General features: G+C 39.1%; 2 protein-coding genes across 3 annotated transcripts; one reads left to right on the forward strand and one right to left on the reverse strand.

The window, feature by feature from the left end:
- Positions 1-168: 168 nt before the first annotated feature.
- LOC131781716 (uncharacterized) lies at positions 169-7,414 on the reverse strand. The gene is made up of 3 exons (XM_059098431.2): positions 7,163-7,414; positions 4,159-7,061; positions 169-1,469 (listed from the first exon to the last, which is right to left on the reverse strand). The coding sequence occupies exons 1-3, from the start codon at positions 7,209-7,211 to the stop codon at positions 423-425; spliced, it is 3,999 nt and encodes a 1,332-aa protein (XP_058954414.2). The 5' UTR covers positions 7,212-7,414; the 3' UTR covers positions 169-422.
- A 3,765-nt stretch (positions 7,415-11,179) lies between these two features.
- Positions 11,180-15,981, forward strand: LOC131781717 (acireductone dioxygenase-like). Of its 2 annotated transcripts, XR_009339983.2 has the most exons (6): positions 11,180-11,342; positions 12,908-13,038; positions 13,181-13,300; positions 13,760-13,939; positions 15,089-15,469; positions 15,890-15,981. XR_009339983.2 is itself a non-coding variant. In XM_059098432.2 (5 exons), exons 2-5 carry the CDS (start codon positions 12,916-12,918, stop codon positions 15,218-15,220), a joined length of 555 nt encoding a protein of 184 aa, XP_058954415.2. In that variant the 5' UTR covers positions 11,180-11,342; positions 12,908-12,915; the 3' UTR covers positions 15,221-15,762. The 2 variants fall into 2 exon arrangements, 1 of the variants encoding a protein (XP_058954415.2); XM_059098432.2 differs by lacking the exon at positions 15,890-15,981 and having other exon boundaries at positions 15,089-15,762.
- The last annotated feature ends 131 nt before the right edge of the window (positions 15,982-16,112 follow it).

Here is a 16,112-nt window from a genome sequence, read left to right on the forward strand (position 1 = left end):
GTCAGATCGTTTCGTTTGCATCCACTACATGACATCAACGTGATGATAGCCTAAAATTGCCTTGGAAGCACAGGCGCTATGCTCACAGTGAAAGATCTATAAATCAGTAGCTTATCACCAGTAATAGAATTGCAACAGAAACTCCAGAACGTATAAACTTTTTTTTTTGTTTGTAGATGTTATCTGTTACATCGCGTCATAACTAGACATTTTGATAGAATAAGTAGCATTACCTCCAACTTAATCTATTTCTGACGGTTTAAAAAATTTTCTTGAACTGATGGAAGGGTCAAATGAAAAGCTTCCAGAGAGCTCGAGCTAGTACACTTGAATTTACGGATAGAACTTAACAGCTTTTTCTATCAAGAAAGTTTATCTCGAACCGCTACTTTGAACTATTCTACTGAGGAAGTATATGTCTTTTACAATGTTTCAAATCTCTTTGGTCGCGAAGAAGAACGTTTTTCTCGAGGTATATCGTCCTTTTTAAGATTGAAATCGACAATTGGTGGCTTACTTTCAACAACATTGTTCTCTTTTTTACCGTTTTCTCGGGTTTCATTATTGTCAAATGTTTCGTTCGATGTCTGGACTTTAAATCCTTTGTCTAAATTATCCTCATCTGCACAATCCTGCAGAGCGTGATTCGACTTTGAACAAATGTTTTTTCCATTTTCTCCGCAGTTTCGCAGTGTCGATCTTTGCCCATCTTTCCACTCAAGTGTCGTGTCGTCCGTGCACATAGAGTCCCTTTGATCGAAATCCTCCGAATCTCGCCGCTGTACAACTGGAATCTTCCACTTGACTGTTTCTCGTCCTCTTTTAGAAGACTCCCTTCGTACTATACTCCGTAATTTTTCGCTCGGTTCAAAATTCTCTCTTTCCTTCAGAGAGTAAACGCTATCTCGGGTTACAGGCAGATTGCGACCACTTATAGAGGCCTCCATCTCTCTGGCAATCACCTCGCTGATCCATTCCATATTCTCCTTACATTCTTGAGATAAAATTTGCAATTCCCGCATCTGAGTCTCGCTCAAGGCGGATCCGCGGGAATAACTGTCCCGTACATAGCTCCCGCGACGCTCACAGTCGTATGGAAACTCTAAGTCAATGTGAATTCCTTTTAGGCTCAAGTCCAACCGACTGTTCACGCATCGTTTTCGAAATCCGCTGTTCTCGTCTGCATATTCTAACTTTATGGAGTACACAGATTTATTTCTGCGCTTGCGACTACGGCGAAATAAAAGGAAGGCGCAGAAAAAAGCGCACAAGAGAACGCTTGGAATGATGGCAACTATGATAAGGAGCCTAATTTGACCGAAATTTGTTGATACTGCTGACGGAGATTCTGTGGAAATGTTCGCAGGCGCTGTGGCTACTGTATCCGTGGATGGTCTCGTACGAGTTGGGAGCATTGCGTCTGTTTTGGTTGCTTTATAGGTTTTTGAGCTTTCACCAGGAAAGGGAACCTGAGAAAAATAATCAAAACAAAGATTGATCACATCTATTCTCCATCATCAGAATTGACAGACACCTCTGTTGGCTGTTGGGTCAAATAAGTTCATCTGTCTTTCAATTATAGTCGTGTAAGGGTACGAAAGTTAAGAAAAGCTGGTGTTCTGACGGTTTTCCTTTCTTTCCTTTCTTTAAAACCCTTAAAATGCCGAAGGAACAGCACAAGTCTAGTTCGACTCAAAAATCCCAAAACCTCTCTAGTTTCGTACGCGCGACAAAACATGTTACGTCATTAAAATTTAAATCATTTGAATTAACCAATGCGCGCTCGCCTGGAATTGAACAATTAAAATGAAACAAAGTCCGTAATTGCGCGCACCAAGGCATAGGAGCCAACTGGTTTCTTTTAAAGTTATCTATCAATTCCACAAATACAGATTGTTCAAAAGATAGAGGTGACCCGGTGACTCATCAATTCTCAGCCTAAATGTAAGGAATGAAATTTGAGTGATGACTTTTAAACTGATTTTGATCCAATGCTCTTGGCCAATTTGTCTTATGAGATAACAGTTTCGTAAACCATGGTGGCCGATGAGTTATAACAAATTATATGATAAGCTGAATTCTACACGTATTTTGATTGGCCCTTGCTTAAGATTAATTTGTGGACAGGCGCATTGATGACGTATATATAGATTACATATATTTAAGTTCACAAGCTAACCAGGTGGACAATCAGTCATGATTTTATGCTACTCTGGTTTAAAGATTTATAATGAATGTAACCGAGAAGTTACAATTCATAGAATCACTGGGTCTATGAATTGTAACTTCTCTGTACCATTCATGAAATCTTTAAACCAGTGCAGCATCAAACCATGTCAAATAAATTATTTGTTGCCGTAGGTCTGTACAGTTATAGATTACAGAGGAGGTCAAATTGTGTGCGCCTCCTGTGCCTGTTTTTTGGTTTTACCACATTTTGACGTCGATTTATCTGTGATCTATTACTTAACAGGCGCACGCTATAAGTGCTTTTTACTATCACAAAACTTTGATTGTGATCTGGATTAACACTAATCGCTTTAAACGATGAGAGCTGCTAGATCTTGCCAAATTGATCGCCAAAGGATTAAGTATCTACAGAGCCTTTCCGGGTATTCATACGCTTTTCGAAGTTCTCTGATCGGCTTCTTTAGTAGGCCTAAGTCATGGTTGGAAAGCAGATATCGGCATTACAACATCTTGCATTAATCTTCCTAAGATTTGCCCAATAGTTCATCCAGTTTACATCTTACAAAAGAGTATGTATGGAGCGAAGTGACAGCGCTCACCTACAATACCGCTTTGTGGCTAATTCGATTGCCAGTCCGAGAGTCTATCTCTCGATCGAAAGCTTTGCGGGCTCGAAGTGATATTTCCAAATCTAATTCCAGGAAATACAAACATAAATCGAATGGTGCCCTATCACAAATGTAGCTATCTGATTGGTTACGCTACTCGTTGTCTATTCCGTAAAAGATAGAGTAGAATTAGCAGCCTAACAGTGAGCCGTTGTAAAAAAAACGAAATAGAAAAAAAAATGGGCCTGTCTTGTTGTCAAGATTTAGACGACTTAGCAGATTTATACTAAAACAATTAGATTATTCACTCTAGATCTCTATGCGTGATAGTTGATTTGGGCTTCGCCCTCATCAATTATCACGCGATAGAAATCTTAAGCTTACAATCTTATTGTTACAGTTGGCACTGATTAACGAAAAAAATTAATAACCTCTCTTGTTGTTTTATTTTTGACGTATAGTAGATTATTTTTTTCTTCGAGAGTGCCTGTGTTATTCACCGAATAACCTAACTTTTCCCTTAAAATTCAGTAGGCTTGAAATTTACCATCGTCATCTCCATCATCACTGCGCAGAAGCATTACATATCGATATTTTTATCCTAACAGTATGCAGGATGTTGTCACCATGGACTTAGAGAAAGGGCCGAAGTTGCTACGAGAGCGTCCGAAGTAGTAATCGGAAGGTCGTAAGTTCGACTTCAATTTGGAGCACTCACGGTTCTTTTTCTCAGCGTATGCCTGTGTCATGCACCGCCGAATAACATCATCTTTTACTTATATGAGATTTATACCAAGAAAATCGGATTATTCGATCTCAAATTTCTGTGCGTGACAATTCATTCGTGCTTCGGCCTCGTCAACTATCACGCGATAGGACTATAATTGTTAAGTAGTGCAGATCTTCGCTCGTAAACCAGTTCATTCTGTTTCAAATCCCGATATTTCAACGATCTGAGTTTCTATAATGTCAATGCCTCGATCTTGCAAGTAAAACGGAGAAAAAAATCACATTACACATGGGCCTTTCGAGAACGGGCCTTTGTTGTCACATGCTTATGTCCCTGCTCCAGAGGTTTTTACACTTTGATACCGGATTTTAAGGTTGATCCCACCCGCATAAAAATCAATACTTCAAAGTACAGATGCAGATCGACCCGGAATCAGTAGACGGAAACGCACTCATTTGATGTGTCAGTGCTAATAAATTTCATCTGCTATCTGTTTACTCAAAGTCTTGAGTGACTGACATGAAAAAGGCAAGGTTTGATCGTCCATTTTATCTACTCTGGTCCAGCCCCTCTTCCCAACCTGTTATTACTACCATTGCTAATTACAAAAACACAACCGGAGATACTTACAATTGTTCCAAAGGGTATTTCTCTCTCTAATAAGGTAGTTGACATCGGTGAAGGGGAGGTCTGCAACTTGCTTTTATCGATATATGTTTTCGCGATGGACTTGGGGATTGAGATGCTGTTCTGATCTTTGGATGAGGTCGAACGGTCCACTTCTGGTACTTGGGAGAAGCTCTTCATGTGAGAGTTTACAGGAAGAGGACTTTCTGTAGAGGGCGATGAAAGTTTTGAAGAAGAGGGAAGCATTTTACTCGCATCCCATGACACGCTCGCTGAAATTTGAGTCTGAATGGTAGTGGAGCTACTAGCGAGTTTGTGAACAGAACTTCTCCTAGAAGACGGTCGAGAGAGACCTTTTGTGCCAGGAAATAACGGAAATGATGTCGATGCAAATCGGCTCAAAGTGGAAGAAGAAAGAATCCCTTGTCCATTTTCGGAGGATATCGTCAGACCAACGATCCGAGGGGTGGAATGGCTCATACCAGCAAAAGGAGAACTTTTCCTCCGAGAAACTGAGGGGATATTCAAGCTCGAGAATGATGGAATAATTTTTCTTGTCAAAGGTAATTTGCTTAATGAGGAAGAGGAGGAGATTGTGTAATGTTCAGTTTCTTTGCTTATCGTAAGTGAGATCGGAAGGGTTGTAAGGCTTACATTTCCAAAACCGCGACCTCTTTGGACCGGGGAAGAAGGTGCTACTTGTCTCGTCGGCATAACAGCCTTCCAAGAGGAAGTAGAGGTGATACTTGCAGAGAGGCGTCCCTGGCTGCGAATAGGAGTGGTAGAGGAATCTTTTGTCTTTGATATCCTTGAGCTTGTCCTCGTGAAAGAAGGATTTGAAGTTTGCAGAACTGTATCACGTAGCTTTACAATGTGTTGCGAAGACGTGGAGCGTTTCTGATGTATGATCTTCGAACTACTGTTCAAAAATCTAATCTTGGTGCTTTGAAAATCGAGCATCTGAGAGGAGGAACGGATTTGGTGGACAGTTGTTGAGGTACTGCTGGACATATGACTCTTGGTGAAGCTAACAGTGGTTACTAAATTTCTTTTATAATGCAGCATCGAGCTGCTCTGGACTGTCGATGATAAAGGTGTAAAACGTTTTTCTGGCCTCAGACTTGAGGACTGGATATTCTGAGCAGTCCTTGAAGTGGACGTAGAAAGGGTAGTGGTAGTACCTGAGTAAGCAACAGAGGTAGGAGATGGACTTTTTCTTTGCCATACCACCGGACTGCTCTGTATTTTCGAGAATGAAGACGTCGAAAGGTCTGTGCCATGTTGAGAGGCTTTATTTTGGGAAGAGGAGGGAGCTACCTGGTTCCTGGATAAGGAGGCAAAGTCTCTTTCCTGCATAATTGTAGAGAAGTTCACACTCTCTTGGCTAATTCTCAAAATATGTGGTCGTTGCGACGGGCTGGCTTTGAAGAAATTCTCTCGAGGGGTCGAAGATAAAGTCAAATCTGCAGATTGAACACTGGACTGTGTCGCTCGCTTTTCCGTCATCGCCTGAGCTTTTGATGAGGAAATTGAAGGTGAGTCTAAGGAAGTGGTTGTCGTTTCGTGTGGAGCGGAAAGGAAAGTTTTATGAAAAGGAATCAAAGGAATGTCTCTTGCAGAGGAATGTGAAGTATTACTACGTATAACGCGCAAAGTTGAAGAAGAAACTCGGCTGGAAAACTCCTCTGTGTAACGGATCTTCAATAACAGGGATTCACTTTCATCAATTAGAGTAAACATATAGTTTGCATCGCTAGAGACAGAGTGTTTCAATGATGGAGTTTCCGAAAAAGCCGTCGCAGCACCTGATGTATGAGGAGTACGGTTTCTTTCTCTACTCCAAATAGAAGGTTTTACTATTGAAGTGAAAGTAAAATTCTCTTTTTCAGCTGGGGAATGCTCCCAAAAACTGGCCGTCATCTGAGGTGTGCTTGATGGCGAGGAACTTATCTGAGATAAATTATTTTCACTGGCGATTTTACTCGCTGTAGTAACCTTCGGCATTCCGTGAGAGGACGAGAGTGCTCTTACGGATGCAGTTATCATATTGGTGTCACATGTTCTCGTTGCGTGAGTCAACAAAGCACTGACTTTTACAGAAAATAAAGGGCTCGGAGCACTTTTAAGGATGTGTGATTGTGTGGTTTTGATATCCATTCTTAAGGAGCTTTGAAGAAGGGAAGATCTAATATTCTGCTTTGTTAACGAAAGCGATCCTTTTGTAAACAATCTGCTTCCGCCGACAGAGATGCCACTATTGTTATAATGTCCCAAAATAGAATTTTCGTTTGAAAAATGAGCTGTTTGATCGATGAGTTTTCTACTTTGTAAATCCGATAAACGCGAGGGGTTATCTCCATTAGAATAATCCCCTGTTTGAGAGGAATCCAAATATTTCTTCATTTCAGACATAGAAGGGAAAAAATTAACTCGGGATGTGGTTGTAGCAATTTCCGGAATGGTGACGGCAGGCTTCAATGATACTGCTGACATATTTTCACCCACACTGGAAAATCCATTCAGGTTTTTAAACGAAGAAAATTTTTCCGCGCGATCCTTTGATGAAATGTTTTTAAGAACTGTACCGTATGTGGGTAAATTTGTCCTTGACGGAGCGGTAACAACTTTTGATAACGAAGACAAGATTGGTTGAATTGTTTCAGGAGACAAACGCCCGTTCGCTTCATTGTTGTGCGATGAGTAAATCCCTGATTGTTTCTTTGTTTTCGAGGGCAAGGTTGTTGTAGTCCATTTCGGTACAGTAAAGAAGGACGAAAACTCTTTTTCATCAGACTCCACTTTGACGAAGGTGCTGAGTAAGACACTCGAAGTACTCTTGCTTTGCGAAGAATATATAGGCCCAGTTGCGAAACTCGGTGGCACAGTAGTGAAGCAGAATAATAAAGCTGAAAATTCAAAGAAGACACCATTTTAAGTGGTAATTATGCTTCAAGTTGATGGCGCTCGAAGACGAATCATTCACGCTCAACAACACAAATTCACCTACCTAGCATGACCCATAACTCCGACATTTCACAGCAACTGTCTGTTGACATAAATTCTTGAACAATGGCAGATAACGTGAGTAGAAATCTCCCCTCAAAATGATTCGTTCGCTCCAATTCCTCGATCACTTGGCATATGTGTTCACTACTTTCAACTTCACGGAGTGAAAGAAATAATCGCTTCTCTCCCACACCACTCAAAATTTGATCAACGAGACACAATATTTTTTTGTTGTATGACACAATGCGGTAGGAAGGCGGCATGAGATATTTGTAAACTGAGAAAAGCTAATGTGGTTAACTGTTGGATTGATTGACAAGCTTACATGGGACGGGCAGAAAAAAAAATACCGAGCGATTTTTGCTAATTTTTCTCGAGACCACGCTATTGACATCTTTTTCATATAATTCGGATAGATTTAAAACCTTTTTGATTGTAACCTGACATGAAGGGTTAAATTAAGAAAATACCGTTTCACTGAAGAAATCACAGTTCTAATAACAAGGAATCTTTTGAGTTGTTTTAAACAGATTTCGCGTATTTTACGTAAACAATCAAACTAGTTTATAATGGCCCTAATCAGTGCAACCTTTTTCCGGAAACAAAAAAAGCGTTGTTTTCTTCAATTTACTTGCATGATAGTGAGAAGTAAGATAAGATCTCATTCTTCAACAGTTAAATTGATCTCCTCAAGAAGTTTTAGGAGTCACTGGTAGTCTTAATGGTTGTTTATCTTTTGAGTAATTTTACACGAGCAGTTTTGTCTTTATTCTGAAGTCGTTCGGCCGGAAAAATAAACTGATTTAATCCAATGAGCAATCTCTTTGTTCACCCTGCGAGAATTTTGTTGGTTACGAGCAGTCTTTTTCGTTTCTTGTACTGTTGTTGTCTTATTGCTCCAGACGTTTGGATCAGACGGGCACATAATGAGACTGATAAGCGACCAAACCCTTGATGCTCTCGACTAAGGGGGTCGTCGGCTTCTCTTATCTTGATCACAAAAAACAAGGCCTAGGATTCTCGTCCGGGGTGGCCGCGCAATCTTGAGTAAAAGTCAGCCTTAGCTCAAATCAGCTTGTATTGTATTAGCAAGGTGTTCCTTTTCTTATCGCGCCAAAAGCCAAAAGGTCGCCTTTGCTAGAGCCCATTCTCCCATCCCTCGTTCTTTACGGGAGGATCGAAGACGGAATCCGAGAAATCGGCAGGAATCAAACCTAGCGAACCAGATCAGATATTTTGAAGAAACTTAAGGCGTGGTGTAAGAGAAGAAAAAGAAAAAACTAATTTTTACCTTGCCATGGTTTGTTATTTCTACGCTAGACGCATTGCGTGACACCACTCATCACGTATTGCATTCTCTTAAGAATTGCGTGACGAGACCAGAAAGGAAAACTGGTAAGAAAATCTCGGTAGGAGTCTCGGACGATCTAAGGCTTTTATTATCAGGAAGGAGGGACAACCCACATGGGGAAGGCTAGAAACCACAAGGTCGTGAGTCTTACCATATAGCGAGATGTGGAAAGAGAAGGAAAAGTAGACAGTTACCACAAACTTTTGTAGTATCAAGAACAAGAACAATGATGCAAGACACAACATTTCAGGCAAATATGGTTTCACTTAAATGCTCCATGTTAATTTCCATTGCCGTGTTTTATTTTCTTTTTCTTTTTTTGCGAAATCCTCATCCTCACTCTGGCTTTTCCTCCGCGTCTGAATCTTCTTGGTCAATCCTGGAAGCATGGCAGAAAAGCGATCTCATATTTGCCACTCTAATGCCTCCGTTCCTACTGGCATATTTAGGTTTCTTTTGTTTCTTTCTTTTTCTACTAGCTTTTTTTCTTTTTTTCTTTTTATGTTTTATGTAGTGTGTGCGCGTGTGTGGTACCTGGCCTTCGACATAATAATTTATTAATAACTTAAGTAAGGCTGCCCTATCTTTATAGCCCTCAATGGTTATTATGGGCAGCCTGAATTTTCTTAAATCTTCATGCAACATATATATATATATTTTTTTTTTTGTATCATGTAAATTAATGTAGGGTACAAATTAAGTTGTGTTGTTGTCAAATAAAATTGTGTTGTTGTCGTTCCTTTAAACGCAAAGGTAAAGCTCCTCCTCCCTCACCGTCACGCCAGCTCGCCTTGCTCTTCAAAATGGAACAGAGAATCAACTGAATCAATAGACTGTTACAATTACCTTTCCCTCTCCGCATTTTGCTTTTTATTCTACTTCCCCACAGATAATGATTGAAGTATTGAGATTTAGTCAAAGAGCGATTTGAACAAACAAACTGATATCTCAATTGAAAAAAATGACTTGAATGAAAAAACACTGCAAATTTTCCGCAATATTGCGGCCTGTGTGCCCACCCCCCCTCCCACGTGCTCTGAGTGACAACTCTCTCGTGCTGTTTTGACAATTCCTGGCTTTCGACTGCTTCTAATTATAACTGTGCTTCCATGGCCACCAGGAGAATATATTACCACTTTTTGATGCTTGAGTTCATGATGATTTATGGAAAATTAATATTTATTTTAATTTTGGTCAATTGCGAATTAGAAGTGCCAGAAAGTTCGAAAGCGTCCAAAGTGAAAAGGGTATTAAGTCGATCCAAGGTTATACCTCGACCCTGAGTGCCAGATAAAAGTAGCGCAGTGCTCGCTGGGCGTCCAAATCGCTAACAAACCACAGACAGCCCAAGCTCCAGCTTTGAGGTGATAATCTTTCAAAATAACAGCAATGGCGAAAATATAAGAGTCTGTATGGGAATATTTACGACCGCTCTTAAGGATTAAAAATAAGTTCAAATTCTCAATAAATACCTCACCTTACTTTCACAGTTCATTGCCCGTTTTTGAGCGCTTACTTTGTTTCAACGAGCCATTTTAGCCAGTTATCCATTACTAGGTTTATTACTCCTAAGAGAAAGAGTTGGAAACCTAGAAATGGTTAACTCGCTAAAATGGCTTATTTTCAACCTAGTAAGCGCTCAGACAACAAGCGATGCACGGTGGAAGTAAGGTGAGGTATTTATTGAGGATTTGACAGTATTTTTACTTCCTAAGAGCGGTCGTAAATATTCTCATACAAACTCTTAAATTTTCGCCATGACTCCAGTTTCGCAAAACGATCATCTAACAGCCGCAGCTTGGGCTGCTTGAGAAAAAACCGGCAAGGAAAGCAGGCAAAAGCGAAGCATTCAAGATATCAATAGTTAGATTATTTTCACACAAAATTACAAATTCTTCGATTTAAAACAAAACTAAAGCGTATCTTTAACAATAAAAATACTTATATCGACTCGTAATTTTTAACTTAATGTAACACAACCACTCATGAGCAAAGTCACGTCCCAACTTTTGTTATAACGACCACAGGACGTCTCAGAGGTCACTTTTTTGTTAGAGGTATTCTAAAACAATGAAATGGCGCCCACGATGGTGTTTCACGGAAACCATGTGGGATTTAAACCCTTTGTTATGTAAACACTTTCTTTTTGGCCCTTTAAATTTGCATATCCATTAAGCACTTGAGTGAACTGCACCCTTCAGTGGTTGCATAGGTGAGCGTGAAAGCCGTCAATGCCGTTTGAAATTGATTTTCCGCAAATGGTTCTGGATTCTTTCTTTAGCGGGATTCTGGATGTTAACGCCCAGTATTCCGGATTCTAGAAGCAAAAATTTCCTGCATGGATTCCGGAATCCTTATTACCTTGCATGGAGTGAAAAAAAAAAAAAAAAAAAAACCACTGCTGTATTTTAAAAATGACTCAAACCATAAAGGTTTTACTCTATCGATTGACACTAAAACTATGATTGATATTTAGCGCTATCACGGATCTGCCTCAAAACACCAGCGATTTATAATTTGCGCTTACAACAATGTTTGATGCAACAACACAAGCGGTCGAGGTTCAGCACTAACGATTAACCTTCCTAAAACGGAAAGTAGATTGATTTACAATAACGATTTTTTGCTACCACTGACGCTTGAGTTTTATCACAAGCGATTGATAATTTCGGCACAAATGGCTCCCAACAAGCCAATTATTCTGACATGTGACCAAATCAAACGACGTTTCAGAGGAAGGGAGCTTGGGAACCAAGATTGTCAACGTGGTTACGAGTAGACAGACAGACAGACAGACGTGTTAACTTTTTCCCGAACGGAAGCGAACATCGTGAGTACTTTTTTTAAGACTTTAAACCGTCTGTTAACGACTTTTTCAACGTTTTATGTTAGTTTAAAGGGTGTTGTTGTATTTGATGTCATATTCGCGTGGTTTTCCCGTTGGTTGTAATGCAACACAGCATTGATTACATATCAGAATAGGCTGCGAAATTCTGCATTTATTTTGGTTTAATTTGAAGCATGAATCGGAAATTTAAACCTCGATGCTGCCTTTTCAGAAGCTTCCGCAACTTGAGATAGTCGTTGGGTATTCTTAAAGAAATTATTTTTGTGATGATCAGGGATCAGAACCTTGAAAGTTGCTGAATCACAGTTATTGCGTAAATCAGTAAGACCCGACATAGTTCGCTTGTGTGTGTCTATACAAAGTTTGGCTTACCTCGAGCTCGCTCTTTGAATAATATTTAAAAACTAGATCCGAAGGTTATTATTATTATTATTATTATTTTGTTTTTCACTGAAACGGCATTTATGAAATTTAACAATCTCAATCCTGATCACCTTTTGAGGCAGCAGGCTTTGTTTATCCTTCATTTACTTCGTAAATCGATACGCTTTCAGCTTTCTTGGCAAAGACACAAACATACAGAATCATATCCACCAGCGTAACGATAAAACTCTGTAAAATGTTTTTTTGTTCTTTGTCAGTTTGTGCTGTGTTTTTACTTTAATTTTTTTTCTGTATAGTATGGCATGATGTGATAGACAAGCCTGAATTCTCTGAAAAAAACATTTGCAGCCTTCTAACCTTTGAACCCCCAATATCTGATTGTAAATTCTCCCCTCTAGCTGCTACACATTTCCTTGTAATTTAGTAAGGAGAATTTATCGTTAAATCTATTTAGGTAACAAATTCTACTTGATAAGTTTGAGTATTCTGACTCATTACCTTTATGCTGGTTAATCTATGGATATTGTAAAGAGAAATGAGATACTGATCACTTCTTCACTTCTCCATACCCCTGCAGCTTCCAGTGTTATGTTCAGGGCTTGTATACCAAAGAAATAAAATTTAAAAAAATTGGGGGCACCTGCAAAATTTCTTTTTAAAATTTGTAATCTGCTCATTGCAGTCTGGCCAAATTAGTCCCCTGCAAATTGTTATAAACTGCTTGGTGCATTCTGCATGAAGTCGCCACAAAGTGTGATAAAGCACCTTGGAGCTTATTGGTATAATTACTTTATTACTAATATATATTTTTTTTATTTTTTACAATTATTATTGAAAATATAAATCTACTGTTTTCCACTGAATACAATAGATTGTTATTTGGCATATGTCTGCCTAAAAACTGGGTGTCAGCTTATTATGGGGTCTGCTTAACTCCCAAGAGTGACCAAGACAGAATTTCTCCTTACAATATCAATACAATATCAAGCAGATAAGTGGTGAGAATAAAGAAAAATATAAATTTGGGGATAGTGAGTTGACCCAATACTAAATTCTCTGGACTAATATTATAATAATTTTATGATTGAGAGTAAGGAGAATTACAAATTTGATCAGGGAGTTAAAGGATTAATGTAAGCCTCACTTTAATTTGATCCAAACAGATTGTTACATGATGGTTCAAGCATGGTTTATGGATTCTTCTGATGAGGACCAGAGACTTCCACATCAACTGGATCCTCCACAGCCTGTCTCACTAGAGGATCTGAAGAACTGTGGAGTATTGTACTGGAAGGTATGAAATTTAGCGCAGGATTGCTGTGCGAGAGGTCGCAAGTTCAAGGCCTGGACTAGTTCAATATTTAGGGTCTTAAAATAACCCAGGAGAATGTGTTATGACATATGCACGGAAGATCAACTGCTGTTTTATCTTGTAGCTGGATGCTGATAATTTTGAGAAGGAAGGAAAACTGGCAGAGATTCGTGAAGAGAGAGGCTATTCATACAGTGATTGCATTACATGCACTCCAGAGAGGCTACCTAACTATGAGCAAAAGGTAGGTGTCTTTTCAGGTGGATAAATATTTCCTTTGGCTAAATTTTCATCCAAGTAGAGCCATTTAGTTAGCTCTACAAGCGAGACCTGGTCGGGTCACTCTGTGGTGTTCTTGGTTAAACACTAAATATTCTCACAGTGCCACTCCACCCAGAAGCATAAATGGGTACTGGAAAATTGTCAGGGAAGTCTAATGAAATGTTGGGGGGTGGGGGGGGGGGGTAAAATTGTCGTGCACTGGCATCCCATCAGGAGGGAAGTAATAAAAATTCCTTGTCAATCTATGCCAAGGAAACTGGGATTAGCTTACCCTGGATGATCCACATGGCTCTGAACAAACTGTACCTTTTTTATATTACTTTAAGACAGCTACAAAGCAATAACTTATTGCTTATTGCTTAAAGGCAATCATAGGAATTTGTATACTGACAAACTGTTGTTTATTACAAATTTTATGCAGATCAAGTCATTTTTTGAAGAGCATCTTCATACTGATGAGGAAATAAGGTTTATTATGGACGGCAGTGGCTACTTTGACATAAGGAATTATGATGACAAGTGGATTCGCATCTTTGTTGAAAAAGGTGATCTGATCATTCTTCCTGCTGGAATTTATCATCGTTTCACTTTGGATGACAAGGTAAGTTCAGCTTCTGGTTTGAGTGTACACATGTACACAGTATACAAAAGAACATGCATATGGGAGAAAAAATAAGCTGGTGGCAGAAACCTGCCTGCTGTCAGACCATTTTGCACCAAGTACTTTGTGAATTTTGATGTAAGATAAAAGGTCAATAATAGAAATAAGAGAGATGGTAAGTTTTGAGCTTGGTAAAGAAATAAAGAAAGATGTTTTTTTCAGAAAAAAATTTTGAGTCCCCATGACAAATTGAACCTCAGACCTTTAGAGTATGGAATCTGAAGGTCTGAGGTGCGATTCCTCGTGACGACTCCAATTTTTTTCTCTGTTCCACGCTTGTGACAAGATGAAAAAACATCTTTCTTTAAGTTCAATAATATTGAACTTACTCTAACAGTGACAATAACTCAAGTATGTCCCAGAATACTGAAAATCATTTCATAGAGAGTTTCAAATTCCATGAAGGTGTTTTACAACATTTAAGCATGATTCAGTTCAGCCACCTGGTCAGTCCAGACATTTTCCAATGACAACCCTGGGAAGTAGATTTAACTTGCTTCGCACCTCAATAGAGACTCCTTAACAGAGCAAGAGAGGTGTGCATTGGTAATTTAGTTCCAGTGTATAGAAGTTGTGTTCTTTCCATCCAAAATAACCAAGGAGTCCATTGAGATTAGAGAGAATTCATGAAAGCTGAAGAGGGTGAATCCTCTGACCTCCAAGTGTGACAAGGATCTAATTTCTTCTTATAATGTACATTAACCCTTTAAACCCTAAGAGTGACCAGCATCTAATTTCTCCCTACAAGATCACTCCTGAATCACACATGAAGGTCATGAGAATAAAGGAAATGATCACCAGGGAAGGAACCTTTTGATTGGCAAACAAATTCTCCTTGTCAGCACCTCAGTAGATGTATAAAGAACTGTGTGGAGAATTTTCATATTGATGTTAGGGTGTAAAGGGTTAAAGACATGAGAATAAAGGAAATAATCACCAGCTGTGATGTGATTTGAAACAAATTCTCCTTGTCAGCTTCTTAATAAATGTACAGAGAACAGTAGGGAGAATTTGCATACTGATGTTAGGGTGGAAAGGGTTTTAAAAAACATGTATCTCTTTTGTTCTTATTATTTTTTTTCTCTACAGAACTACATCAAAGCCATGCGGCTGTTTATTGGTGAGCCAGTTTGGACTCCTCATAACAGGCCAGCAGATGATCTCCCAGCACGCTCTGAGTACCTGAAAAACATACAGGCTGGAATATTTTCAAAAGCCTAAAAAAACAAACCTGTCAGCTTTTCAAGGGAATTTGAATTAGAAAATGGAGCTGGTATTAATGGAGGGACTTCTAGACCTTAGGATCATAACTGTGGAAAACACTTCATTTATTTAAGGGAAGAGATCATTTGCTATAGAAGTTCGCAATGAACACATGTTGGAAACACCTTTCACTTGTTTGTGATTCTTTGTGTTTTCCTATGAAGTTTAAGGTTGGTTATGCTGTGGCCTGTTGGTTAGTTTGTTCAGGTCATTATTTTGTGTTATGGGAAAAATTATTTTACTCTCTTGATGCCCTTGTGAAACTGTCTTGAGGCCAGTTGTTCAACATACATTTATTTTAATGTGGTTTTAAAAAAAATGGTAATTGTGATTTGAGAAACTCTCGTCAGGGTTCAAGGTGTATAAATTATTCTGATTGGGTTGCTTAAAACAGAGTACAAAAAAATTAGGAATTTTCTGCATACGAAACCTCCTTGATGCCATAGAGGTGTCTAAGGTCATCCTATACCAAGGCAGTTGCAAATAAATAGTGTCTCTGATTCCTTGTTCTCCTTCTGCGCAGGGGTTCTATACCTAGGAAAAATTAAAGGCTATGTGGAAGGAAAAACGCGTCTTTAATTTTTTTGTATTTTCCTGGATTCTGTAAAATTGAAGATTGAAAAAAAGGACACCGCTAGAAATATGCTAAAGTTTGGACCTCGTTCATCACAAACGAGGTGAAATTTTCCAAAATAGAAGTTTGCGGGATGAAATTCAGCTTTGTAGCAGATGAAATTTCCCTGTCATTGAAGTCCATGTAACTCGGTTCAATTGTTTATACGGGAAATTTTCCTGCGCATCGACAGGTTACTCGCTGATGGAACCTGCACAGCAGAACGCAAGGATAGTG

The sequence above is a fragment of the Pocillopora verrucosa genome, chromosome 5 (genome assembly GCF_036669915.1).
Source record: "Pocillopora verrucosa isolate sample1 chromosome 5, ASM3666991v2, whole genome shotgun sequence".
NCBI lineage: Eukaryota > Metazoa > Cnidaria > Anthozoa > Scleractinia > Pocilloporidae > Pocillopora > Pocillopora verrucosa.

Bases quoted from the DNA above. Each gene is read 5' to 3' on its own strand.
- LOC131781716 (XM_059098431.2), bottom strand. From the start codon at position 7,211: ATGTCAACAGACAGTTGCTGTGAAATGTCGGAGTTATGGGTCATGCTA. The intron at 7,062-7,162 runs GTAGGTGAATTT...TTGAATTTTCAG, and splicing joins GGAGTTATGGGTCATGCTAG to CTTTATTATTCTGCTTCACT. The intron at 1,470-4,158 runs GTAAGTATCTCC...TATTTTTCTCAG, and splicing joins AAATACCCTTTGGAACAATT to GTTCCCTTTCCTGGTGAAAG.
- LOC131781717 (XM_059098432.2), top strand. From the start codon at position 12,916: ATGATGGTTCAAGCATGGTTTATGGATTCTTCTGATGAGGACCAGAGA. The intron at 13,039-13,180 runs GTATGAAATTTA...TTTATCTTGTAG, and splicing joins GTGGAGTATTGTACTGGAAG to CTGGATGCTGATAATTTTGA. The intron at 13,301-13,759 runs GTAGGTGTCTTT...AATTTTATGCAG, and splicing joins TACCTAACTATGAGCAAAAG to ATCAAGTCATTTTTTGAAGA.